Source organism: Pleurodeles waltl, chromosome 9 (genome assembly GCF_031143425.1).
Source record: "Pleurodeles waltl isolate 20211129_DDA chromosome 9, aPleWal1.hap1.20221129, whole genome shotgun sequence".
Lineage (NCBI taxonomy): Eukaryota > Metazoa > Chordata > Amphibia > Caudata > Salamandridae > Pleurodeles > Pleurodeles waltl.
The window spans coordinates 423,500,396-423,526,757 of NC_090448.1; the positions used below are offsets into that span (position 1 = coordinate 423,500,396).

Genomic DNA, 26,362 nt, shown 5'->3' on the forward strand with positions numbered 1-26,362 from the left:
CCATTAAAGGTAGGTAGGTCGCAAACATTTGTCGTTCCAAAAAGTGGGTCATAGTTCTAAAAAGTTTGAGAACCACTGATTTAGACTGTAGGGTCCTTCAATTCAAACACCATGAACACCAGATGTCCCGGCTCCTCAGATAAAGTAGGGTCAGAACCCTCAATCGGGCCCAAAACCTCAAGGCATTTATTTTGACGTTTATTGACTATGCACTTCCTTTTAAAACACACAACGGAAATACACCTGTTAGCACCTACTACTATATCCAATATGTTTTTTCAATAGAGTCTTGGGCCACATTTCATTCAAATCCTGAATTCAGATCACCATGTCTGGAGAAATATGGAATTTTACATCAACCAAGAGTGGGAAGGATTGGAGAGGGACTGGCAGCACATGTACAAAATCTGTTTCAATAAAGTCCTTTCAAGTGGGGGTGGGGGAGTGTCTCAATAAAGTTGAATTGATGGGGGGTCAAAATGTTCCTCTCTGCCTCTCATTCCATTTCTGAGTTGCTCTGTTGTTGCCCACCTAGCTCACATGCAGGGTTTATTCAAACCCTAGCAGGTGCTCTGGCCCGCCTTACGATTCTTCTCTTTGGTAGGAGACTTCAATCTTTGGGTGGATGATGCCTCCAGCTCAGCCTCTTTGGACTTGATCAGTTCCCTTAAAATAAGATTTATTCTGCCATAGCCCTAAAACATAGCAAATATCAATTACTGGCTCTCTCCCCTCTACATTGCTTTCGAGAACCCAGTTAAGGAACCCCGTATTTTATTTAAAAATCGGCCTAAGGCACATACATTTAAAAACCTAATATCTACCAACAGACTGAGAGCCTGATCCCGGTTAATAACATTATATTTCCCAAAAATGAGCTTCAAAAAATGTTTTCCTTTCATCTAAAAAACACAAACAGTCCAATAAAATATGTTGACTGCTGCATTTTACTTTGAAGCCACATGTACACAGGCCTAGTTCGTCCCTCATTATAGTTCTCGGTTTCATATCCATATAGCACGCAGGGGTGTGGAATTTAATAAAATATCTACTTGTTGATGGGACAGGTTTGCTTCTTAAATCTATTTGTCTTGTAAAAAATCTACTTGTCCCTTTGGTGCCATTTAATGCAGCGACAAATTATGGCAGCAAACTCGTTATGTAAGAGCTCTGATAATAGCCTCTCTAATTATGCCAGGGCTACTACTATAGTAGGGTTTGAATACTTGTAATTTAAATCCCTTTTATAGTAATTTCCTTATTTTGCCCCCGTTCCGCAGAGATAACTAGTGGGGCTGGAGGAAGCAGTAAGCAATAGATCAAGTGCCTTTGAATCGTCAAATCTACTAACTTGCATGTTTTAAGGATTTTCACTAGCTCTTAAATCTTTTCCCATAATGAGAGAGGTTGTAAATTAACCCCTGACAATGGCAGAAGTAAATTTCTTCCAGGGTTGGGAAAAGAGTGGTGCGGGGGGAAGTTAACTTGTAAACGCTCAACAGATTTTCACTTGTGCTAAAATACAGTTCACAAATTATTTCTAGGGGTACAATTTCATGGTCTACTTCTGTAAGTTCTTGTGAATTCATGAAAGCCACTAATTCAAAGACATGGCTGCTCTTTTGTGCCTTTCTTTAAGAATTGGGTTCCTAATTAGGTCTGGCGTTATCAAAGACATTTTGTTTTTATTAAACTTCTACTTCTCTTTCTATGTATTGGCTGGCTTTACTGTGAGTGATCACATTATGCTCCTCCACACGTCCTTAAAACGTTTATTTACAGTGCTCACCCTAATAATACAGGCTTTTCGTTAATGAACCATAAATACAAGTTCGAACAGAATTAACATATGAACCCATATTCTACCTCAACTGCCTTTCTTTTGTAAACTGGCAGCCAAAGTGCTTGTGCTGCAGAGGGTTGGGCCAACCTGTCCCAAGGACAAAATAAGTATGAAAACTTGTTGTCCTTGACCCCAAACAATATATACCGGGCATTGGGCGATGGGAATTCCACATCCCTGAGCACAGGTTTAGCCCAACCCTAAATTTTAATGCTTCATTCCTTAACTTACGGTTAGGCAGGACCTCTGTATAAGGGAACGTATACTCATTTCTCCAACCACGAACCATAAACTGGGTAGATATTTTACCCTCTAGATAAGATCAATCCTCTGCTCTGGCACCTTTATTTATCGTGGCACTGAGCTCCTGCTTAGAGATCTGCTGTTCTCAGCTCCACTGATCAGCTACTAAACCCAAAGTAACACAAATCTTCTCCAGTTTTGTATCTTTCATAGATTCACATGCTTCAATCATCCACGTCGTCTAGGTGGGAGCCTCACGGTAACTTCAAATACACATAGCAGTAACACACTAGGCCCTAGTGTCCCAAATAGGCTCTTTTATAGCCTATCCGTGTTCTTTTATTAAAAAAAAAAGACCCAAACTTGAGCCACAGCCAATATGGCGTTGACACCCTCTAGAACACTCCCAACAGAGGCTCTTTCCCTCAGATTTTCTACTGCACGTCGTGTGAAGGGAGTCTCCCTGAGCTCTGCTCAGTTTCTTTCTGACAGGATTATTTCTCTCAGAGAACCCAACTTTCCAGTGACAATATGTCTCAACAGACTAAGAAAGGTCTTTTCAGAGATTGTGGCAGTTGTGGGAAGAAGAGACTACATGTTGATGATCCCCACAAGAAGTACATCTACTTCCTGCATCCAGAGCACAAGGTGAGAGACTGTAAGATCTGTCGCACCTTCAGTCAGAAAACCCTCAAGGACCGTGAGGGTAGGCTTTTGTTGTGGCTACAAAGACAGAAAGCCATGGAAAACCCGTCTTCTGATGAGATTGAAACAGCATCTCATACTTCTCACTCCTTAAAAAGACCTGTGGAGAAAGGAAGACTGCCTGAGGAGCCACCGAAGAAAGTGGCTAAAAAGTCGAAATATACATCTGTGGAGAAGCAGAGGCACCAAGAGACTGCTACCTCTGGATCAGAGACCCACTCAAAACTCCTGAAAAAGATTCGCTCAGAGCCTACTATGCCTGTGGGGAAAAAAGGCACCCACAAGAAGTGCTTCTCTTTCTCTGTCGCCGGCAAAGGATCCGGTAAGACTCTCCTCAGATGCTACATGGTGACAACAGTGATGTCGACGTTTACAACGGCGGTGTCTCCGATGATAGTTACATCGTCACCGCTTTCATCAGCGATGATCATCAGAATCTATAAGAAGGCGTCGTCGACGAAAACATCGTCAACAACGGAAGCATTGTTGGTCCATCCTTTGACAAGGGCACTACCGTCAACGAAGCACCTGTCGATGAGGTTGAAGAAGGCACCGTCGATGAGCACACTGGCGAAGAAGGAACCGTCAACGACAAACTGAACTGTTGACGACAATGTTGGGGATTTCGTCGGCGATGATGCCATCTTCTGGAGATTTGTGGGTCCAGCAGGATTCGGCAAGATTCCTCCTTCTTTCTTTTATCACCGTGGGAGATAAAACATCGCAGATTCTTCCAAGGCATACTTCTCCGAGCAAGGTGTTGCCATACCCCTCACAGCATCTCCTAGATGATGACGAGGACATTTATTATCAAGATGACGGAACGTTTGGCGCAGTTAGTAGTCCATCACAGCTCCATGTAAAATGCCATGACTTGGATGAGGAGTATGAAGAGCAGGAACAGCCCAACTATTCCTCAACTACATTTCAACAGGATTCTTCATACCCATCAGTGGAACAAGAAACTTCCTTTCCCATGCCTAGGTCATTGGTCGCAGAACACCAGGGAATGTTGAAGGACTATTATCAAAGGTTTCCACCATCGACGCCCGTAACTCTATCCAGGCCTTACAGCCAGCAGACGACTCTGCAAACCCTTATGACCAGTCTCCCGGGAACGCCACACAGAAGCGTCCCATTGGTTCACCAACCACAGGATGACCATCTCTCTACAGATGACGAGAGGGAAGAGGGTGAGATAATGGAGGCAGCTCCTAGTGAATGGGATGACTACCTCATCCCCACACCATTACCACCGCCAGCAGGGCTGGTTGATTCACCCCCTGAGGCCATAGGGGGCTTTCATAATTTGATGGACGAGACCGGCCAAGAGATTTGACTTGCCCATTATTTCTCAGGAAACAGATTGTTTCTTATATGACTTCAAAGAGATCAGTGAGGGCTATCCCGATAGTGGATTTCCTATGGCAGAAGGGGTTGAAGGCAATGAAAAATCCAGCAGTGCCTTCCCAAATGCTGAGGCTGGAAAAGAAATACAAAGCCCCTGATAACACTCCGGCCTGCTTAGTTTCGCAACCGGATTCGGTAATATCTCAAGTGGCGCAGTATCGCTCTAAGAACCCTTCAGCACCTATTGCATCGCCTCCAGACAAGGACGGAAGGAGGTTGGACAGTATTGGTAAAAGATTTTCCTCTGTGGCGGCGATCACGGTGAAGACGGCTAACTCCTTGGCCATTTGAGGAAGGTATGATCGACAGATGTGGGCAGACATGTCTGCTTACTTAGACCTCTTGCCTGAGGATGCCAAGGTTGAAGCAAGGAAGGTGCTGCAGGAGGGTGAACATTTTGCGGCTGAAATCATTGACTGCGCAATCAACATTTCCTTTACAGGATTCCGACAACTTGCAGGAGCAGCGGTCTTGCCTAGACAGGGGTGGCTGAAGTCTACTTCCTTCTGTCCGGAGCTTCAGAGCCAAATTCTGGACATGGCGTTTGATGGGGAAGCCTATTTGGGAAGCATGTGGATCACATGCTGCAGACCATCAAGACGGATACGGACACAGCTAAACCCCTTGGTACGTTGCAGTACAGGAAGTAGCCTTTTTCTGAGGCAAGGGGTAGAGGAAGTTACTCCTTTCGAGGTGGCTTCCAACAGTATAGACCCCAGTACCAGTCCTCTTTGGCAGGACCCCAGCAGCAGTACAGCCAGCAACAGCAGCATTATCAATTGCCACCTACCGCTGCTTATAGGCACGCAGCAAAGGGATGATCGGCGGCTTGTGGAAGAGATACCGGCAGAAAACTATGACCAACCGGCCATACCAGCTTCCTACGCTACCAGAGGCTCGAAAATTGGGGGTTGCATTACTTCTCACTTCCTTCGATGGTCAGCCATAACATCAGACGGGTGGGTGCTGGATATAGTGACCAGAGGGCATACTCTGGAGTTCATACAGAGACCACCGGACATCCCTCCGTCAGGCTCACCACCTCCACGATTAAACCAACTCCTCGGGGAAGTGCATGTGATGCTGCGCAAAGGCGCAATATAACTGGTCCCTGCTCCTCACAGGAACAAGGGATTCTATTCACGTTTCTTTCTGGTAAAGAAACCTTCAGGAGACTGGCTCCCCATTTTGGACTTAAGATCATTGAACAAGTTCCTGAAGAAGTAGTTGTTCAGGATGGTAACTCTGCAGGACATCTTGTGCCTCTTAAATACATGAGATCATATAGCATCCCTAGACCTCCAGGATGTATATTTTCATATTCCAACACACTGCCACAATCGTAAATTCCTCAGGTTTAAGGTGGCTGGTATGCATCTACAAGTTCGGGTCCTTTCCTTCGGTTTAAATCAGCCCCCAGGATTTTTACAAAAATGCTGGCTCCAGTGGCAGCGCACCTCCGCCAGTCGGGCATGCATGTGTTTGCATATCTCCATGACTGGCTCATCAAGGCACCTTCAAGAGCTTAGGTGGTACGCCACACCACTGCCTGCCTCCAGTTGTTCGAAGACCTAGGACTTACCATCAATTACCGGAAGTCACATGTTCACCCCACACAGAAATAGATTTTTTTAGGAGCGGTACTGGACACTGTCCACAATAAGGCGTACCCATCTCAGGAAAGAAAACAAAAGCTGAACACCTTAGCCCGCAAGCTCTCGCAAAAAAGTGTGTTTCAGTTCGCACCTACAAGTCATTACTGTGAATGAGCTGGTCATGCATTCAGCTGGTCCCAGGTTGCAGACTACATATGCGACCCCTACAAGAGTAATTGGACGCTCAGTGGCTTCAGGTACAGGGTTCTTCCGAGGACAAAATTCTCATCACATCGGCAATGCGGACTGCCATGGCTTGGTGGGCGATACCGGCAAATTTGTCCAGCGGTCTCACGTTCTTCATCAGGTGCCCCGCTATATAGTGATGACGGATGCCTCCCTCGAAGTTTGGGGTGCCCACCTCCAAGATCTACAGTTCAGCGGATCCTGGACTCGAAAGGACAGTCAACTCCACATAATTCAGCAGGAGCTCAAAGCAATAGATTTGGCTCTAAATGCCTTCTTACCAAGACTTCAAAACTCGAATGTCTTAGTCAGGACGGACAATACTACAAGCATGTTTTATCTAAACAAGCAGCGTGGCACAAGGTCTCTGCAGCTCTCGCAACAGGCTCAGAACATCTGGAAATGGGCCATAGCACACAACATTTCTCTAAGGGCGGAGCACGTACCAGGACAGACCAACGTTCTGGCAGATACCCTGAGCAGGACAATTATCCCGTACCACGAGTGGGAACTAGACCGGGAGGTTCTCGACCCTCTTCCGATTATGGGGCAGACCAAACCTCGATCTGTTTGCCACATTCGAGAACAAGAAATGCCCTTATTATGCAAGTTGGCTTCCCCAGAGAGGGTCGTGGGGGAATGCGTTTTCGATTAGATGGTCCTGAGTCTATGCCTACGCTTTTCCTCCGATCCCACTAATACCGAGAGTCATCAACAAGATGAAGACAGAGGGTTGTCGCCTTCTATTAATAGCACCAAGGTGGCCCACACAGGTGTGGTTCACGGAACTCCTCATGTTCTAGGAACAACCCCATGTGCTACTCAGACGGAAACCAACCCTGTTGACAGTGCACCAGGGCCAGGTCAGACATCCGGATCTGTCATCTCTCCACTTATCGGCCTGGCTCCTGAATTCGATGAGTATGCCACTTTAGACATCTCTTCGGAATGTAGGGAGATTCTAGCCAAGGCTAGGGCGGACACTACCAATAAGACCTACAGGTTGAAATGGAAGCGTTTTTGTGCGTGGTGTGCAGCTGAAGGAATCCATCCTATCTCTTCTCTTCCAGAACAGGTACTGCCGTATTTGTTGCATTTAGCAAAGTCTGGCCTCTCATATTCCTCCATCCGAGTGCACGTGGCGGCAATTTCAAGGTACCACAGGTCTCAGGATACTGTCATGTTGTATTCCACCAGGATTGTGAAGCAATTCCTGAGGGGTCTGTTTTGAGCTTTTCCACCGGTGCGGAAGCCTCTGCTGTTATGGTCCCTAAATGTGGTCCTGGGACAGCTCATGAAACCCCCTTTTGAGCCAGTCCACAGAGCGGAACTGAAGTTCATCTCATGGAAAACTGCGTTATTACTGGCTCTTACTTCGGCCAAGAGAGTAAGTGACATATGGGCCTTTACCATCAAAGAGCCTTTTCTTCAATTCACCACTACTGACGTAATTCTTAGGACAAATCCTAAGTATATTCCGAAAGTGCCCTCAAGTTTCCATTTGAATGAGCAGGTCATCTTGAAAACCTTTTTTCCAAATCCGCAGACAGTGGCAGAAAAGGCGTTGCATTTGTTGGATATTAAAAAGTGTTTGAAGTTTTACCTGCAGAAAACACAGAACATACGCAAATCAGACCAGTTATTTGTGGCCTTTGGAGACGCGAGGAAGGGCCTTCCAGTATCCAAACAAACTGTGGCCAGGTGGATTGGCCTGGCAATCCAATTCTGTCATACTCAGGCTGGTAAATCGCTCCACAGCAGGGTGAGAGCTCATTCTACAAGGGCGGTAGCCACGTCGGCTGCACTCTTCGCGGAAGTACCCCTGCAGCATGTTTGTAGAGCTGTCACATGGTCCAGCCAATATACTTTCACAAAGCACTACTGTCTCGAAGAGACGAATAACATGGACACAGCGGTGGGGCAAGCAGTGCAGAGGCATTTATTTCATTAAGGTGAGCCTCTCTGGTCATCCCACCTCCACAAACAAAGTATGTGAACTACGTTTCCTTAATCTGATCAAGGTTAACTTTCCTACTTTTAATGATTATTGTAGTTGTTGGTATCGTAGCTAGCTTGATACTTGTGATGCTAAGGTTAATGGTTATTGCGCCTGATTGTTATCTTCAGGGGAACATTGCTATATTACTATTGAATAATAACTAGAAGTAGAGTTACTCTTACTATTGTTATTATTATTATGCTTGTTCTGGAGAATACAGCTAAGTACCTACTTAGCCAATATTACTGCTCGCTACTCTAATTACTTACCTGTAACTGTGGTTCTCCAGTATTGGTATCTTTCATAGATTCACATGCAACCCACCCTCCTCCCCTCAGATGCTCCTCTTATGGATAAACTTTCGGCTTCACACTTGTACTAGAAAATCTGAGGGAAAGAGCCTCTGTTGGGAGTGTTCTAGAGGGTGTCGACACGTGATTGGCTGTGGCTCAAGTTTGGGTCTTTTTTTATAAAAGAACATGGATAGGCTATAAAAGAGCCTATTAGGGTCTAGTGTGTAACACTTACTGCTATGTGTATTTGAAGTTACCATGAGGCTCCCACCTCGACGAAAGGGATGATTCAAGCATGTGAACCTATGAGAGATACTAATACTGGTTAACCACAGTTACAGGTAAGTAACTAGTTTTCTTCTCCAGCCTACCTTCTACTTGGGAAGCCTAATTCAAGTCACTTTTCATTATTTGCTTTTTATGAAAGCACGCAATTTTGGGGATACCTTCTTCAGTCGGTCTGAACCAAATTTCAATGCGGCTTGGTTTCCCATGTAACTCCATGCCATAATTTGACATTCAGCCCTTGTAGCCTGGATCATACTTGAAGAGGTACGTGCAAGTAGCCGTTTCACACATTTTCCCTCTTCTGCATCCCACTTCAGCTTCCCAGTGAAAGTTAAAACTTCCACCCCATATTTGAACTGTGGCCGTACCATGGCATTAAAGGCTGAAAGTATTGGACGGCGAGACAGGACTCCATTCTTCCGGCTAAACTACTTTAATTGCCAAACCAATGATAATGCAGCAGATTTTAGTGATGCAGTATGTTCTTGCCATCTTAATTTGGAGTCAAACCACATACCCAAATGTTTGTATTTATCAACCATTTCTGCTTTTTTCACCTCCCATGTACAGGAAAATGCCAAGTTCTTTTTTCCCAACACCATTATTTTTATCTTATCCATAGTAACTGTAAGCTTTTTACTTTGACAGTAGTTATGGAAGACATCTAATTTTCTTTGCAATCCCAACTCCGTCATGTCAACTATCACTAAATCATCATTGTATAATAAACAAGAGACATGCGTCCCATCCATTTTACGGGCATAAAGCCCCAGCCTCATTTAATATGTTTGGCTAATCAGGCAGGAATATATCAAACAATAGTGGGGCCGAGACACAACCTTGTCGCAGCCAATTCATTATTGAGGTCCTCTCTGATAAAGTCCCACAAGTATCTAAAATCACTTGGGCCCAATTTTGCATATGTAGTCCCTGGAGAAGAGGAAGCAATGCTGAGTCCATCCTGAGCTGCCTCAACATATCCCACAGCAAATTCCAATCCACCAAATCAAACGCAGCACGTAAATCGACAAAGCAACAAAATAGCTGACTTCTCACCTCTATTGACTTCTTTGCCAGTGCCCAGAGACTAACATAGTGGTCTATTGTCGAATGACCTTCCTTGAAGCCACCTTGCTCTACTGGAATTACATTATTTAATTCTACCCAGGACTTCATTAGACCCAGCACAAATTTAGCAAATACCTTTTCCCCCACAACCAGCAAGCTAATTATGTGATAATTCTTTGGTTGTGTTGCATCATCCTTCTTGTAAATTGGCCTAATTATTGCGCCTCTCTAACACAGATGGAATCAAAGATTTTCTGGAATCCAACGTAAAATAGTCTTGTCCACCAATCGGCACTGTTTTTTTTATTATAACTGCTTGAAGGCTACCCGGGCCAGCTGCTTTATTTAACTTAAGAGCCACAATTATTTCTTTTATCTTCTGAATGGAGAAGCACGACCTTATGTCACCACTTATCTCAACTTTATTTTCTGGGTCTAACCCTATGTCCTAAATACTTATTCCAGTCAGCTTCCCCTACTAAACACTGCATATCCCTGGGGCCCTTCCCATCCTTCACCAACTGCCAGAATTTACTAATATTGTTAGTTCATATCACACCTAACATAATTTGCCAATCCGTATTTATGTACTCCATTTTACATTTAGTCAGGATGTTTTTATAGTCTTGTTTGGCTAAACGGAGCTTCTGTTCAGTTCTCTTATCACGCCTTTTCCTAAATGCCCTTTCCAACTTCTACACCTTTAGGGTCCTACACTCAAGATTAAACCAGATAATTTTATAATCCCCTCTAATTTGTCCCCATTCTTTATTCACATGCATTGTTTTCGGTTTTACTTTCAATCAACCACTTGTTCCATTACTCTTTCATATCGCATAAACACATCATTCGGGTCTTCAGCCAAGCTGAGAGCCCTATAATTTATCATCGGATCATTAAGCACTTTTAAGCTGTTCCCTGTGATACGAGTGGTTATCTGGCGTGGGAACTCTACCTGCAGAGCAGCCACTCTTTCTCTTAGATCTTTATTCCCTGCCCTAGGCCAACTATAGGGGTCAATGATCGCTACCCTCTAGGTGCGAAACTTCAAACCCCACCACCTCCTCGAAATGCCAAACATTTACAAAAGCGTAATCAATTGGACAAGCCTGGTTGCCTACATGGAAAGTCTGTTTTGAAGGACGGTCTGCATCCTCCGTTAGAACAAAACAAACCTATAGGGCCCAAAATTTTAACTGAGCCCTATTGCTTGCCGTGACCTCTGCTCTGGGAAAGATAGCTTGCGGCACTTATGCAGCTGTGAACCACTCTTTATATAATTTGTCGCAAATTGTTGGGTTTAGTTAATGATTTTAAAAACCCAAAATGAATACCAGATGTTCTACTTTATTCAGACACATTGATCTCCAGATCGTCCTATAACAGTCCCAGCTGAGTGTCATAATCTGCTGTCTTCCGTGGGTGGATATATACGTTAATAACAGTGAGCTGCCTCGTCCCTCCAACATCATTATAGAGGTCTACCAGACCAGCTAATAGCAAACAACATTTCGTTTTTATCTTTGTAAATCTGTTAGCTGAAGGCCTCCCTGGGCCAAGACACATAGCAATCTTAAAGAGTCTTAGGAAGCCATCTACTGGCTCTGGTTCTTCGCACAGTCAAGTTTCCTGGAAACACACAAAATCATGTTTTTCCAATATCTCTATAAATATATCTTGATTTAAATGTTGTTATATCCTGGGACAGTGGTGCCAGCGCGGTCCCCAGACCCTCCAGAGACAAAGTCTGCGTTGGGTCTTACCACTGTGACCATCAAAACGACACTTGCAGCCTCTTTGTGCAGGTCCATCTCTACTGCGAGTGACCTGCAAACAAAGACCTGATGCCTCAAGACACCTCTGCACCCGGCAGCCCCAAACCGAGGAGACTAAAGATGTCCTCATAACCCCCATCCTCTTGAAACATGGGCCCACTTGTTGGTTCGATCAGACTGGACCCCCAGTCAACACCTGCAGCCTCTTTCTGCATGCTCCCTCTACTGTGACTGCCACGCCAATGCCTAAGAATACCCCTGCACCTGGCTGCCCCAGCCACAGGAGAAGAGGACCTAGGGTGTTCCACGTCCCCGAGCATCACATGTTGGTTCACCCAGACTGGCTTCCCAGTCCCTACCTGCAGCACTTTCTAACCAGACTGATTCCCCATTGACTTCAGCAGGTCACCCGACACTGAATTGCATCTCTGCACCCGGCTGCCCTAGTGCTGCCCGAGGTGACCTGTTGAAGTTGCATAGGACCCTGCCTCATACTCCCCTTAAGTCTGGAGGATTGGTCCTGTAAGTCGCTGTTGAGTACCTGTTTGCTGTATGTTTTTACTCCACATTGCAGCCACAGAAAATTGCACTGTCGACTTTCAAAACTGTAATAATTTCTATTGCATGACCTACTTACCTGATCGTATTGGTGCAGGTGCCTAACTATACATAAAGTTACCTGTTATTTTTATAAATTGGCGTGGATCTCCTCATTGAGTCGTGTGCATCACTTGTTGACTGTGTGCCTATAGCAGATGTCTAAAACCCCTCTCTGATAAGCATAAGGCTGCTCCACCACACTACCCTCTAAGACAGCACCTTTGGATTGCTAGAGCAAGCCCCAGTCCACTTATAAGGGAACCCCTGGACTCTTTGCATGGTATACCTCATTTTGACATACCATATAAAGAGCCAACTTTCACTCCTGGATCCCAAAGGGCCTGATTTACATCTTGGCAGTGTTACTGCTAATGCACGCTGGCAACGGGCCCGAAAAGACCGTCTAGTTGACAGTGTTCCACTCGCCGTATTTAGATGCATTGTGGCTGAGTCGCAGACCACCACGATGGAGTGCTTTTCATAGCCATCAGGCAGGCAGGTTCCTGCTGGCCGTATTTAGATGCTACAGTTGTACAGGTGGTGAACTGCCGGCGGTTTGTTGAAGAAGGAGATCATGGCTGGACACAATGAACATCGGACAATGGCAGTGGCCATGGAATACAGGTAAGTCACACACACACACACTACCCTTCACGTATTCGTCCCCCTGCATCACACACTACACAACACACTACACAACACACACAATATCCATTGCCATTCCATCACGACACATCACGTACATGCCGCAAACATTCCTGTATATCCATAACACAACATACACAACCTCAACAACACAGTCATCCACACAAACACATGCACACACAAGCACAACTACACACCTCACGACAATGACTGCCACACAACAACATGCACCTGAATATTGCACGCAGCACCACAACACAACATAAACAACAATGTCCACGCCATATGCAAGTGGCACACATACAGACACAACCACATCATCCATTACATCTCCCTCTACCTCACCCACCCAATCACATCTCACACACACATAAATGTACTGACTCATACACACAACTCTATGCACAACATGACAGGTACAGGTTCGCTTGCAATGTGCACACATCGACACAGTTGACAAGTGGGAATGTATCGTCATAGTGGTGCCAGCATTCATTTATTCATTTGGCAGTGAATACTGGCACCATAATGATGGTTGTGTATGTGTCCGATATGTGTTGTGTACCAGTGTGTCCCCATCCGTGTCTGACCCACGTGTGTCCCCGACCTATGCATGTCACAGTAATTTAAAAAAAATTTACTGTGACATGTATGTGTCTGTAGTGGTCCTGTTCTCTTGTGCCGTGAACCCCCAAAGTGCACATCCAATGCAAGTTGCCTACATTTGTGTCCAACGAGTGGAGGGTTGTGTTCTCTCCGTGGTCCCATGGCAGCAGCAACAGAAGGTCCTGTCCAGCTGGAAACGGAAGTTGCATTGCAAGAAAAGGTGAGTTTTCATCCCCATTCCTCCTCAATTCACCAAGTCAGAAGTGGAGGTCGGACCTCCACTTTTTGCTTGGCGGTATGGTACATCCAAATCTGCTAGCCGGAAAGGTTGGCTGGAGTCCCACCCTCAGCCACACTTTCCTTTGGCGCTGTCAACGTTGATAGGAGTCCTTGGTGGAGTTGGTGGGACTAGGGTGGGTGAAAGTTTATGGGACCCCCAACATCTAAATCTGGCGGGTGAACCGTCATGGTGGCAGAGGGGTTTTCAGACCGAAAACCGATGGCAGTACCGTTACCTCCAAGATCTAAATCAGGCCCTCAATCATTGGATAAGGCTCTCCCAATAAACAAGTTTACAGCATGTTGAAGGGACATGTGCCGATTGTGCAGACCTGTGCGGCCACCCCACGAGTGATGTGCTTATGGTTGGTCCTCTTCAGATACAGGCAAAGGCCAACAATATATTGGAGTAGAATGCCCCCGTGTAATTATCAGCGATCCCACTTAATTCACACACCTAGTTTCAGGTTTTCATTTTACGTTCAACCATCTGTTTTCTCTGTGCTCTTGCCTGCGGCTTTAGGAGACTGAGGATAGAGTGTGCGGTATTCATTGTACTGATCTATTGTGATTAATAGAAACTGCCACTCTCCCTGTACATTGTAAGGATTGTTTAGGTTGATCACGTAGTAGCTCATTTTGTTCTGTCTGCTAATTACAGGAGCCGATGTCCGAATTGTGCCTATGAAAAATCTGACAGGTGGAGTGCTGCATACCAAGTTCTGGGTGGTTGATCAGCAACACTTGTACATTGGGAGTGCCAACATGGACTGGAGATCCTTGACTCAGGTGTGTAACATGCCTTTTTAAATCCCTCTGTGCAGCTGACAGACTCTTTTGGAAGAAGATCCAGTTTTCATTCAGTTGTCTTCCTTTGTTTACAGCATGAAATATCAAAAGGCTTCTATTTTAAACAGTGGGTGAAGGTCAAGTCTTACATGCAAATACCTACTGTGGGCTTACCAAGAACATACAGTGGGCTTAAAGCTGTCCCATTGCTTACCATTGGTAGGCTTTTTTGTCACTCTAATCTAATTTGCTTCTTGTTCGTTGGATTTTCTTTTTTCGATTAAGGACTCCATGAGAGTGCACCTCTCCCCTCCTTGTAGTCTCCTCCCAAATGTATCCCTATAAACCAGGTTTCTCTTTCATGCACCCTCTCCCTTTTGTGTGTCTGCACCACCTCAATGTTTTTGCCACTCTATTGTGCTGCTCATTCTCTCCCAAATGCTTCTTTCTCTGCCTACCCTTGTTTTGTGTTCTCCTCATTTTTTGGGTTGTTTTTTAATTGTCCACTTTTGAGCAAAACAATCTCAATTTTTTAAATTCATCGATCCAAGTGGTGTCCACCATGCACCTGCTTTATTCTGCTGGCATACACGTGTTTTGTGATGTACGCCACCAGTGGAATGATGCAACTGCATCATTGCACTTTCTCTCTTCTATTTTTTTTTCTCTTTTGGTCAGTGTTGCACAGCATTGGAAAAAACATTTTGCTTGCCCGTCTGACGCTGTATTGCATTGCAAAAAGTAATTGACAAAACCAGTAGGTACCAGAGGCGTGACCTATTGGTTTTGCCAGGGCTTGTTGGGATAGTGGCCTGGAGGCACCTGGCTATCTGTGAGCATTTTTCCTCAGTTGATACTGGTGGAAGAAGAGTAGTAAGAGTAGAATGTAATTCTTTCTGTGATAACCAATCGTTCTATATGGTGAGTACGGATGCAGTAACTAAACTCATTGGTACTCTCTTTTTTCCAACCTTGTTATGAAAATGGACTGACACAGTTTGGTAGGACTATAAACATGTCACCTTTAGCAGGCAGACAGATTTCAGCAGCAGATACTCAGCCCACCGAGCGATTTTAGCAGCTAACCTGAGGACTTAAGCGAATTGCCTTCCCCCTCCTCTGCCCTCTAGCTATGCAGATGGGTTAAGGGTACTGGGATACTGCTTTTCTCCCTGCAAAGGTACCAGATTATAATAATGGGGTGTGGTACCTCACATGGCAAAATATTGGCTTCACTAGTGATATAGGGGGAGAACAGGAAGGCTTCTATAGGGTTGTAGAGTAGTCTTTCTTTAGAGTTGTATGCCTTCAGAATGTAAGGGCCCTGTTCAGAAAGCAAACTGGTAAATATAGTCATCCTTTCAGGTACTCCTATGTTGGCATGTGTACATATACAAGCTCTAGGATTCACATATGTTGCTAGTATTAACATTTGGAAAGCTAAGCCTGTCAACAGTTTCCAGTCATGCTACTGGGAACGTCTGTGATGTTTTTCTGATTCTTTATCCATTATAACATTGTACACAGTACAAGTTTGTGTTTGGAAGAGGCTGCTCATTTGCACATTTATATTTTTGTTTTTCTGTCTCGAATCTAGACAGCGCACCTGAGCTGTCTCGATGAGAGACATGTTGTATATACTTTGTGGGCTTCAGACCGCCCATAAGTTTCTTATTTGCTGGCTCCATCGTCGCTCTCCTAATCTTACTGCTCATTTGTAATGGCAGACATGCATCATGAGAGCAGGGACCAATTACCAACATTTGTCCACTCCTCCCATTTTAGAATAGTGTTTAGGGACATATTTTTTAGCTTGTTTTCAGCACTTATACAACCGCTTGTGTTTTCAGCCGCTGCATGCTCTGACGTGCATTTTCATTTGTTTTCAGCACTTAACATAAGCTCTTGCATTTTCAACCAATCCGGGCTCCGATGCGCATTTTATTTTAATTGTTTTCAGCGTTTAACATGAGCGCTTTTTATATATTTTTATAACATTTTGGTTTTATTTGATATCTTTTCTTATTAAAGATCTTCACTTGCGGTGCTGACCTTGTGTAGTTGAGATATTGCTTGTGAGGGTTGCAGCTATTTTATGAGGGGTGGGCATGAGTACTTCAGTTTTATGTGCAAGGGGTGTGTTACCAGCTGGGCTTGGCAGTGACTCTGCAGCATCCTGGGAGGCCGGTGGGCTGTTGGGGATTGTAGATCTACCGGGCAGATTTTGGGAAGTGAAGGCCCACTGCGACTATGCTTTCCACAGCACACAAAGCAGCATGCTAAGGAAGAGGGCGATGTATACTTCTTGTATATTCCTGCATAACCCCTTTTCACACAGACCGCAATGAATTGAGCTTATCACTGGGGGTCTCTCGCCCCTCACGTCAATGGTTGGAGTGAAGTGTAGCACCGTCAGTTCACGGGCTGCGACATGTGGCTGCACCGAGCTCCTCCTTCCAAGCACATGGTGGTGAGTTCTGCTTTCTTATTGCGAGCGGTATCACACAGGATATATCACTCCACACACTAGATAATTAGAGATCCTATACCCACACCTCTACAGGTCACAGTATGAAAAATATTTCAGTTGAGTATTTCACATGGGGTTGATGAAGTTGAGTGCACCATGTCCGAACGGCAAACTTGTAATCTCTTTCCTCCTCAGACTGAAGCCTGTCAGCTGCTCAGCTTGGCTGTATTAACATTCCACTGAGGCTTCCAGCTGATTTCATTGCAGATGACATGACCGAGGCAGTCCTGCTGAGACATTTCAGTCGAAGAAAACCCTGAGGGGAAATAAAATCTCCCACAGAGATACACTTTGGTTCCGTCCAGCTCACAGCAGATAGGAACATGTTCTCCAGTCACCGAGTATAGCCAGTAGGTCTTGCCAATCCGAGAGCTATAGGCGTTGGCAATGTAAATGCTTTTTCTATGCCAAGAGAACCAGAGATGTACACAAATACATTAACATTGCCAACGCCTATAGCTCTTGGATTGCCAAGACTTTTTGGCTTTGCCAGTGCTTTGTTCCTCTGAGAGCAAAGATTTTCCCAATAAAAAAACACCTCTTTGCCTGCTCCCCCTTTACATCGAGTGGTGTTCCAGAGCTCCTTAAAACCCTGGGAGCGCATATACTCCAGCTCTTTGCTGCAACAAATGTATGACTGTTTCCAGAGTTGGGAATTAATCAAAGAAAAGTTCACAAACTCTGAAGGAAATTAAGACCTTCATCTCCCATGCTACCCACTTCTTGCATGTCATTAACTACTACTACTACTACTACTACTACCTAATTCTGTGCATAGTGTACTTCTCTTCCAGGGGATCCTCATCAATAGTCATAAACATTGAATATTCCCGCCCTTGTGCGGGGACCCCGGAGCATATATAAAATACACACATATTATACATGTGTAAAAACAGCAATGCAGGCTATAATGTTAAAAACAGGCTAAAATGCTTTATTTCTATGAAGTTTTTTTTTTTTTTTATATTATAAAACTACAATAGAGAATAAATATTTACCCAAGCCCCCAAAACTGGGCTTAGGAAAGTAAGCAGCAGCAAACTCTAGAGGAAAAAGAGAAAAAACTGCATTGAAAAACAATGAAGCATTCTTAGCCAATAGGCTGCATGCAGGTTAACACAGGAGAACCATAAAAACTTTGGCACTGTGCCTTTAAGACCCTGAGCACCTCCAGTATCCCACCATGCCTCAGGGGTGAAGGAAAGGTGACAGTTGGTTCACAGTTAGGCCAGTTGTTTTTTCCGGCTTCTTCTGAGAGGATCCTGGAGCATTGAGCTCTCAGTTTTTCTGAGTTTTTTCTCAGAAAAATCCTTTAAAAAAGCGTTTTTTCCTTTTTCATTCGACAAATAACATCTTTGTCTGAGCTTGGCAGTTTTTTCCTGACAGAAAAATGCCTTCACTTTTTGTCAAATGCCCTGCTTGTGGGAAGAAGAAGGCCCAGTCAGATCCACACTCTCTGTGTATAGTGTGCCTGCCTCAGAGTCACTGCCCTGACACTTGTAAGTACTGCAAGAATATGTCAAAGAGGACTCTGAAGGACAGAGAAAAGATCAGGCTACATGGGCTTCAGGAGAGGCAAAGAACATCGTCCTCTTCACTTCCCAGACAACCAGCAGGCCATTCTCAGGAGAGAATGGCTCGGTCGACGTCAGCAGGTAGGAAAGTACCTGTTTGTTCCCCGTCGACGTCGTCGCTACCACCGTCTCACCGGCATAAATCGCCGTCGACGGCGACACACCCGACGTCGAAGGAGATGGCGTCGAGGGAACACCATCACAGGGGCAGGTCTCCGTTGACGGCAGCCCGCCGATCGCCGTCGAGCCATCGCCGGCGTGCCCGGTCGCCGCCAAAGGCTGTGCGCCCCCCGACGTCAAGAGACACGACGTCGAAAACGCCACGACGGCATGAGAGACATCCGCCGTCGGCTTCCCACCGCTCCACGTCGAGGCACACGACGGCGAGCAGGTCGAGGTCCAAAGATCGCCGTTCGACGTCAAGGCACTCAACGTCGAGGCAAGAGCAACCGGCGGGCGCCCTTCGATGTCGACACAGCCATTGACGTCGTCACAGGTTTTACCTGTCCCACAGGGAATAGAACATCGCCCCACGCCAGACAAGGCCGCGCCATCTCCAGTGGTCTCCATACCGAGCGACTCTTCTCGGTCAAGAGCGGCATCATCTGGGCATGTCTCGCCCATCAATCTACCTCCAAGATGGCTGGAGAGCCTTAACAGACCAGCGGCCTCCCCAGATTCGCAATATTCACGAATGTACTCGCCTACTGCCTCCCTGCCAAGAACGCCATCACCGACAGCAAGAGCAGGACGGGCTCGTTCTGCTCCTCGTCAACCGGCTGCGAGGCCTAGGCGCTCTGCTACAGCGTCTCGCAGCAGGTCTCGTTCTCAACGACGATCCAGGTCTCGTTCACGAAGAAGATCACCCTCTTGGTCTTCGTCAGGTTCATCTGTCGGGCATTACTCACCCACCCTAACAGATTCACCACCTGCTAGGGTCTCACCGGTGGATGACATTACCACGTTTAGCGAGGTGCTGCTAAGAGGAGCGCAGAAACTAAACCTAGAAGTTCCAGAGCCATCTACCTCCTCGTCAGTCATCTTTGAGACTCTACAACAGAGATCAGCATCAAAAAAGCTGCTGCCTCTAGTGCCTGGTTTGTTGCAGCCAACCATGGACACTTTTCTGGCCCCAGCCTCGCTCAAATCTGCCCCGGCTAGGATTCTCAAAAAATACAAGGCTCCCGAACAGGACCCTTTGTTCCTCAGGAAGGATCCGCCACCGGACTCGGTAATAATAGCTGCAGCCCGAAAGACCCACTCGGTGGCATCATCGTCCACGGTCCCCCCGGATAAAGAGAGTAGGCATCTAGACTCTCTGGGGAGAAAGATATGCGGGACGGCGGCTTCGGCAATGAAATTCTCCAGTGCTTCTGCACTCCTGGGCAGGTATGATCGTTCTCTGTGGGACTCCCTCAATAGATTCACAGAGAAATTGCCCAGAGAGGACAGACAAGATTTCCAGGAGATCCTGCAAGAAGGATGCCTGGTATCCAACCAGGTTATCAGCACGGCAGCAGATGGGGTGGATTTAGCTGCACATGGGTACGCGCATGGAATCTGTGCAAGGAGGTCTTCCTGGCTGAGGCTCACTGGTTTAAAGCAGGAAGCACAACAACGCATCCTGAATCTCCCATTCGCCGGGAACTCTCTATTCGGTGCCCATGCAGACGAGGAAATGGCCCGCATGAAGACCGAGGTGGATACCATGAGGGCAGTGGGCCTGGAAAGAAAGAAAGATTTCAGGCGGAGGTTCAGGCCTTATGACAGGCGCCCTTTCCAGCAGAGGGTTCAAACCCCTCATTGGTCCCAAAGGTCACAGCAACGGCAGGGACGCCCTCTTTTTCAACGACGGAACACAAGGGAGCGAGGGTCAAGTAGACCTCAACAGTCCACTCCGAAAGCACCCACCAAACAATGAGATCTGGCTTCCCTCGACACTGTACACCACTCCGGTGGGGGGAAGTATTACAGCTTATCTTCACGAGTGGCACTCTATCACAAGAGACAAATGGGTGCTCAATATTGTCGAACATGGCTATTCTCTTCTTTTCAAACAACCTCCACCACGCTTGCCACCAACCAAAGGCAATCCATCTCATCTCAGCTTGCTACGCAAGGAGGCTCTCGCCCTCCTAAAAAAGAATGCCATAGAAAAGGTTCCACCTGCGCACAGAGGAAAGGGGGTTTACTCCCGTTACTTTCTGGTGGCGAAGAAGGGTCGAGAGGGCGTTTTCAGGCCAATCCTGGACCTACGGCTGCTGAACAAATACATAAGGAAACAGAAGTTCAGGATGCTAGCGCTTCACCAGATTTTCCCTCAACTACATCAGGGAGACTGGATGTGCTCCATCGACCTGCAGGATGCGTATTTTCACATCCCAATAGCTCCCAAACATCGAAAATTCCTGCGCTTCCAAGTAGCGTTACAGCATTACCAGTTCAGAGTTCTACCATTTGGCCTGAAATCTGCCCCACGAGTTTTCTCGAAATGTATGGCAGTAGTAACGGCGCATCTTCTAAAACAAAAGATATTCATATATCCATACCTAGACGACTGGTTACTGAAGGCTTCTTCTCTGGAGCAGACGAGAAGCCATCGGGACATTGTGCTCGGAGTTTGTGAGTCTCTAGGTCTTCAGGTCAATTACCAAAAGTCAACCTTGATTCCAACACAGAATCTTCACTACCTGGGAGCTATCATAAACACAGAACTCCAAAAAGTGTATCCTTCGGAGGAACGACTATCCTCAATAGACAGGAAGTGTCCGGACCTGTTGAGAGCCAACGCACCTACGGCACGTCAGGTGACATCGCTGCTGGGCTCCATGGCATCATGCATTTTTATTGTCCCAAATGCCAGACTCCACATGAGGCCCCTCCAAGAGGCATTGGAGAGCAACTGGAGCCAAAGGACAGGTCGCTGGGAGGACAGAGTGCGACTACCGGCGGTAGCACTTCAATCATTGAGATGGTGGATGCACAGACCTCACCTATCAGTGGGTGCTCCGTTTCACCAGGTACTTCCATCCGACACCCTAGTAACGGATGCGTCTCTTCAGGGATGGGGGGCTCATCTGGGTCCCCTTCAAGCTCAGGGCCTGTGGTCAGACAAGAAAAAGCAGTACCACATCAATCTGCTAGAACTCAGAGCGGTCCATCTGGCTCTCAAGTCTTTCATTCCACTAATTCAGGGGAAGACTCTCCTAATACAAACGGACAATACAACCACGATGTATTATTTGAACAAACAGGGGGGAACGAGATCCCTACCCCTATCGCGAGAGTCCCAAGCGATATGGCATTGGCTCCTGGCCAGAGGAATGTCAATTACAGCAGTTCACCTGCCAGGTCAGCAAAACGTGGAAGCAGATTTTCTGAGCAGACACCTAGAGGACGCTCACGATTGGGTCCTACACGGCGAAGTCGCAGAATACATCTTCGCACAATGGGGTCGGCCTCAACTGGATCTCTTCGCAGACGAAGTAAACAAGAAATGCCCAGACTTCGCATCCAGGTTCTACCGTCCGGGATCTCGAGGGAATGCCCTGTTGATCGACTGGTCAGGGATATTTCTCTACGCTTTTCCACCGATTCCCCTCATTCCGGCAGTGATCAGCAAACTTTACAGATCCAGAACCAGAATGGTTCTTATAGCGCCACAATGGCCCCGTCAATTCTGGTACACAGATCTCCTCAACCTGTCGGAAAAACCTCACAGGAGGCTGCCGTGCAGACCGGATCTTCTGAGCAGAATGGAGGGCAGAATTCTACATCCCAACCTACCCTCTCTGAGCTTAACAGCATGGCTCCTGAATTCCTGCAGTATGGGCACCTAGGGCTCTCACAGGAGTGTATGAACATCTTGAAAGAGTCCAAACAGCCTTCCACGCGGCGTTCTTACGCTTTTAAGTGGAAGAGATTCTACATATGGTGCTGTCAACAAGATCACAATCCCATACGGGCTCAGGATGATGTCATACTGTCCTATTTGCTTCATCTAGCAAAGTCCGGTCTGCAGGTATTATCTATTAAGGTACATTTGTCTGCTATTTCAGCCTATCGCAAGTCACCTTCTCAGGAATCCTTCTTTACGAAACCTGTAGTAAAGGATTTCTTAGAAGGTTTGAAAAAAGTTTTTCCGCCCATTCGGAGACCTTCTCCTCCATTGGAACTGAACATAGTATTGGCAAAACTTATGGGCCCTCCTTTTGAACCTATACATAAGGCCTCTTTACAACACCTTACGTGGAAGACGGCTTTTCTAGTGGCCATTACTTCAGCGAGGAGGGTCAGCGAAATCCAGGCCTTGTCTTCCAAGGAACCGTACACGGTTTTTCATGACAATAGAGTGGTTCTACGAACTCACCCATTTTTCCTTCCGAAGGTGGTGTCAGAATTCCATATCAATCAGACTATATCTTTACCGACTTTCTTTCCCAATCCGGAGACTCTGGCAGAGAAAGCATTGCACTCCTTAGACTTGAAAAGAGTGCTGAAATTTTATCTGGATAAGACAAAATCGATTAGACACTCTAACCGCTTGTTTGTAAACTATGGTCATTTGAGGACAGGAGAGGCAGCATCTAAACGAACGATATCAAGATGGATAGTTTCTTGTATTGTTAATACTTACCAGCTAGCTAATAAACAATTACTAGCGAGGCCTAAAGCGCATTCCACAAGGGGAAAAGCGGCTACTGCTGCCCTCCTTAACAATGTTCCAATATCTGAGATTTGTAAGGCTGCTACATGGAAGTCTGTGCATACGTTTACTAGACATTACTGTTTAGACTCAGATGCAAGAGCGGATGCCCAAGTGGGGCAGGCCTCTCTGAGAAATTTATTTGCATAATACGTATCTATTCCTGCACTTCTATCGGACAGTCCGCAGGTTTTAGGGATGGGCTTGCTAATCTATTCAATGTTTATGACTATTGATGAGGATCCCCTGGAAGAGAAGGATAAGTTACTTACCTGTAAATCCTAGTTCTCTTCCAGGGGTATCCTCATCAAAGTCATAAACAACCCACCCTCCTCCCCAGACGCACGTCTCCTAGAAGTGCAGGACAGACTGTATTTTGAATCAGTTACACAGATTGTCACCGTAAAAAGAACTGACCTAACTGTGAACCAACTGTCACCTTTCCTTCACCCCTGAGGCATGGTGGGATACTGGAGGTGCTCAGGGTCTTAAAGGCACAGTGCCAAAGTTTTTATGGTTCTCCTGTGTTAACCTGCATGCAGCCTATTGGCTAAGAATGCTTTTTCAATGCAGTTTTTTCTCTTTTTCCTCTAGAGTTTGCTGCTGCTTACTTTCCTAAGCCCAGTTTTGGGGGCTTGGGTAAGTATTTATTCTCTATTGTAGTTTTATAATATAAAAAAAAAAAAAACTTCATAGAAATAAAGCATTTTAGCCTGTTTTTAACATTATAGCCTGCATTGCTGTTTTTACACATGTATAATATGTGTGTATTTTATATATGCTCCGGGATCCCCGCACAAGGGCGGGAATATTCAATGTTTATGACTTTGATGAGGATACCCCTGGAAGAGAACTAGGATTTACAGGTAAGTAACTTATCCATTTACACTCTACTGGAAGCATTTATGCCGCTTAATGGCTTTCTGAATTAGCCCAAGAGTATTTACCATTCATATTCGATTACATGAAGAGCTGTCACTTGCTCTGAGACTGCGATCTAGTTGGGTCATTTTGGTGGTGCCTTTCAGTTATCTTTAATAAACCTTTGTTGGAACACTTTTTTCTGAACTAAGTAGCAAATGAATACATCTAGTAATCATAGGACTGGAATTCGTAAGCCTTCACTGCAAGGAAAGCTTTAACAAAAGTTTTGTAAGACAGGTTCACGGCTAATGAAGTTTGTGACTAGGTCGGGTGTTTTTTTTCATATAAAGAAAAACAGGGTGCCAGTTAGCTAGTTCTACTGTTCTCATATTCATACATATTCATAAAATATCTGGTAACATTTGTATCAAAACATGAAATTGGTTCACAGATTTCAGTACAGTCCACTCAAAACCAGTGAAATCTGTGAAAATAGTGGATTTTTGTGAAGCGGAATCGATTAACAAGTGACATGGCAAACCTATTCCGCACACAAGTTCTCCTAGGGCAGACTGTCTTATTTTCGATGGAATGTTTTGCAGCCACTGTTGTGGACTACATGACACCACCATTCCAGAATACTGATATATTTTCCTACTTTAGTATGCAAGTTTTAATAGTGGAATCAGTACCGTTTTTCAATTAAAAACCTACATGTATTAACTTTTTACGAAACAGTTATATTTGCAGAGTTCCTCTGTGAGTCAGGAGATTTTGCACAAGCTCTCATTCAAAGTAAAGTGCTAACTTCTTAGTTTAGATCATTGTTTTTGAAAGCGCAAAATTGGGAAAATGCAAACATAACATGCTCATAGTGGATTTCGGTATGGTTTGAGTACAGTAATCAATATTTTTGCACAGATTTGTAAATCAGACATATGAATGAAGAGGACACCATGCACAAATGTATTTTTGCTGGGGAAGAGTACAAGACACCTGAAGTGTCAATCACTACACAAAGGGATTACAGTTCATTGTGTCAACAAAAGACACAAGGCACCCTTTCATTGTGGTTGTAGAAGTAAACAGAATCTTTATATTTGGCTGCATGGTTTTTCTAGAGTCCAGGTTAGCATCATTAGCCTGATTGGTGGCTGGAAATAAAATGTCATTTTGATGACTAACTACCATTCCACAAATGTTGTGCAAAGGAAAGGTATTATTTACTGACCTATTATGCCGCACTAAGAGTGTATACATAACCTTTCCTTTTGAAGTTGTTGCACGTGGCAACAGATGCCTGGAAATTCATCCTGTTCAGACTCCATCTGCTGCACCTACTGGTCTAAACCTCTTCTAGGGCCAAGAGTAGATGTGGTCATCAGCCACGTTGTATGGTTAGCTCTTTAAAATAATTCCTGAAAAGTAGCTTTCATAACCTCTTGGTTTGCTAAGTGAGTACCTGTTAATCTCTCTCATAAGGTCGTTTTGCCAGGAGACTAGCAAACTTGAAATCATGGGAAGACCTGCAGTTGTCCACTGCCTCCTGGTCAAGAGAGCGATCCAACCCTGGCTTCTCAGCATGTTTAGGATTTGCAAGCCATTACTTATAATGGGAAGAGTGAGACTGCATTTTCCTGGATGCTTAATGCTGTTGTGTAAATACCAGGATCCACTGACAGTCACCCTTGTGACATCAGGCAATATGGCACCAGCGGACATCTCAGTCACCAGTAAGTCAATCCCTTCAGTTCACATTTCAAACCTGAAGCCAGTTAAAGATGCCTGAACATACATACATGCAGTTCCTTCTTGCTCAACGCTTACTTTCTTGAGAAAACTAGAAAATGACGTCTAGTAAAGTGAAAGCTGCAATTTGCATCTTTGGTGCTAGAATTCCCCCAAATCCATTTATCTCCAGAGTAAGCTTGTGCAGAAGTGCATTGTTGGGTCTTGGAATAAACCCCTCATCAAATTTGTTTGTCTGAATAAAATCAGTCTATTAAATCACTAAAAATACATACATTTACATTTTAAAAGAATACACTAAAGCATCAAATTCACAAGGGTGGGGGTGAATAAAACGCCTTACAGTAACAATACATACATAGAGATCTGTAAGAGGTGGGCTCTTTAAATAGATTACCAAACCGAGGTATACTGTGCAAAGAGTCCTGGTATTCCCTTATAAGTGGACAGCTGCTTGGTCTAGCAAGCCCAAGATGCTCTCTTAGAGTAGTGTGGTTGAGCAGCGTTATGCTTATCAGAGAGGAGTGTTAGACGTTTGCTGCATGCACGCAGTCAA

The 26,362-nt window shown here is 45.3% G+C and overlaps 1 protein-coding gene across 2 annotated transcripts in view; it reads left to right on the top strand.

Annotated features, from left to right (window-relative positions):
• Positions 1-26,362, top strand: part of PLD3 (phospholipase D family member 3) — a 292,670-nt gene that overhangs the window by 120,253 nt on the left and 146,055 nt on the right. For both annotated transcript variants that reach the window (XM_069207231.1, XM_069207232.1), the window contains one exon: positions 14,257-14,384. In XM_069207231.1, the coding sequence (XP_069063332.1) occupies positions 14,257-14,384 (128 nt within the window). The remainder of the gene's footprint in view (positions 1-14,256; positions 14,385-26,362) is intronic.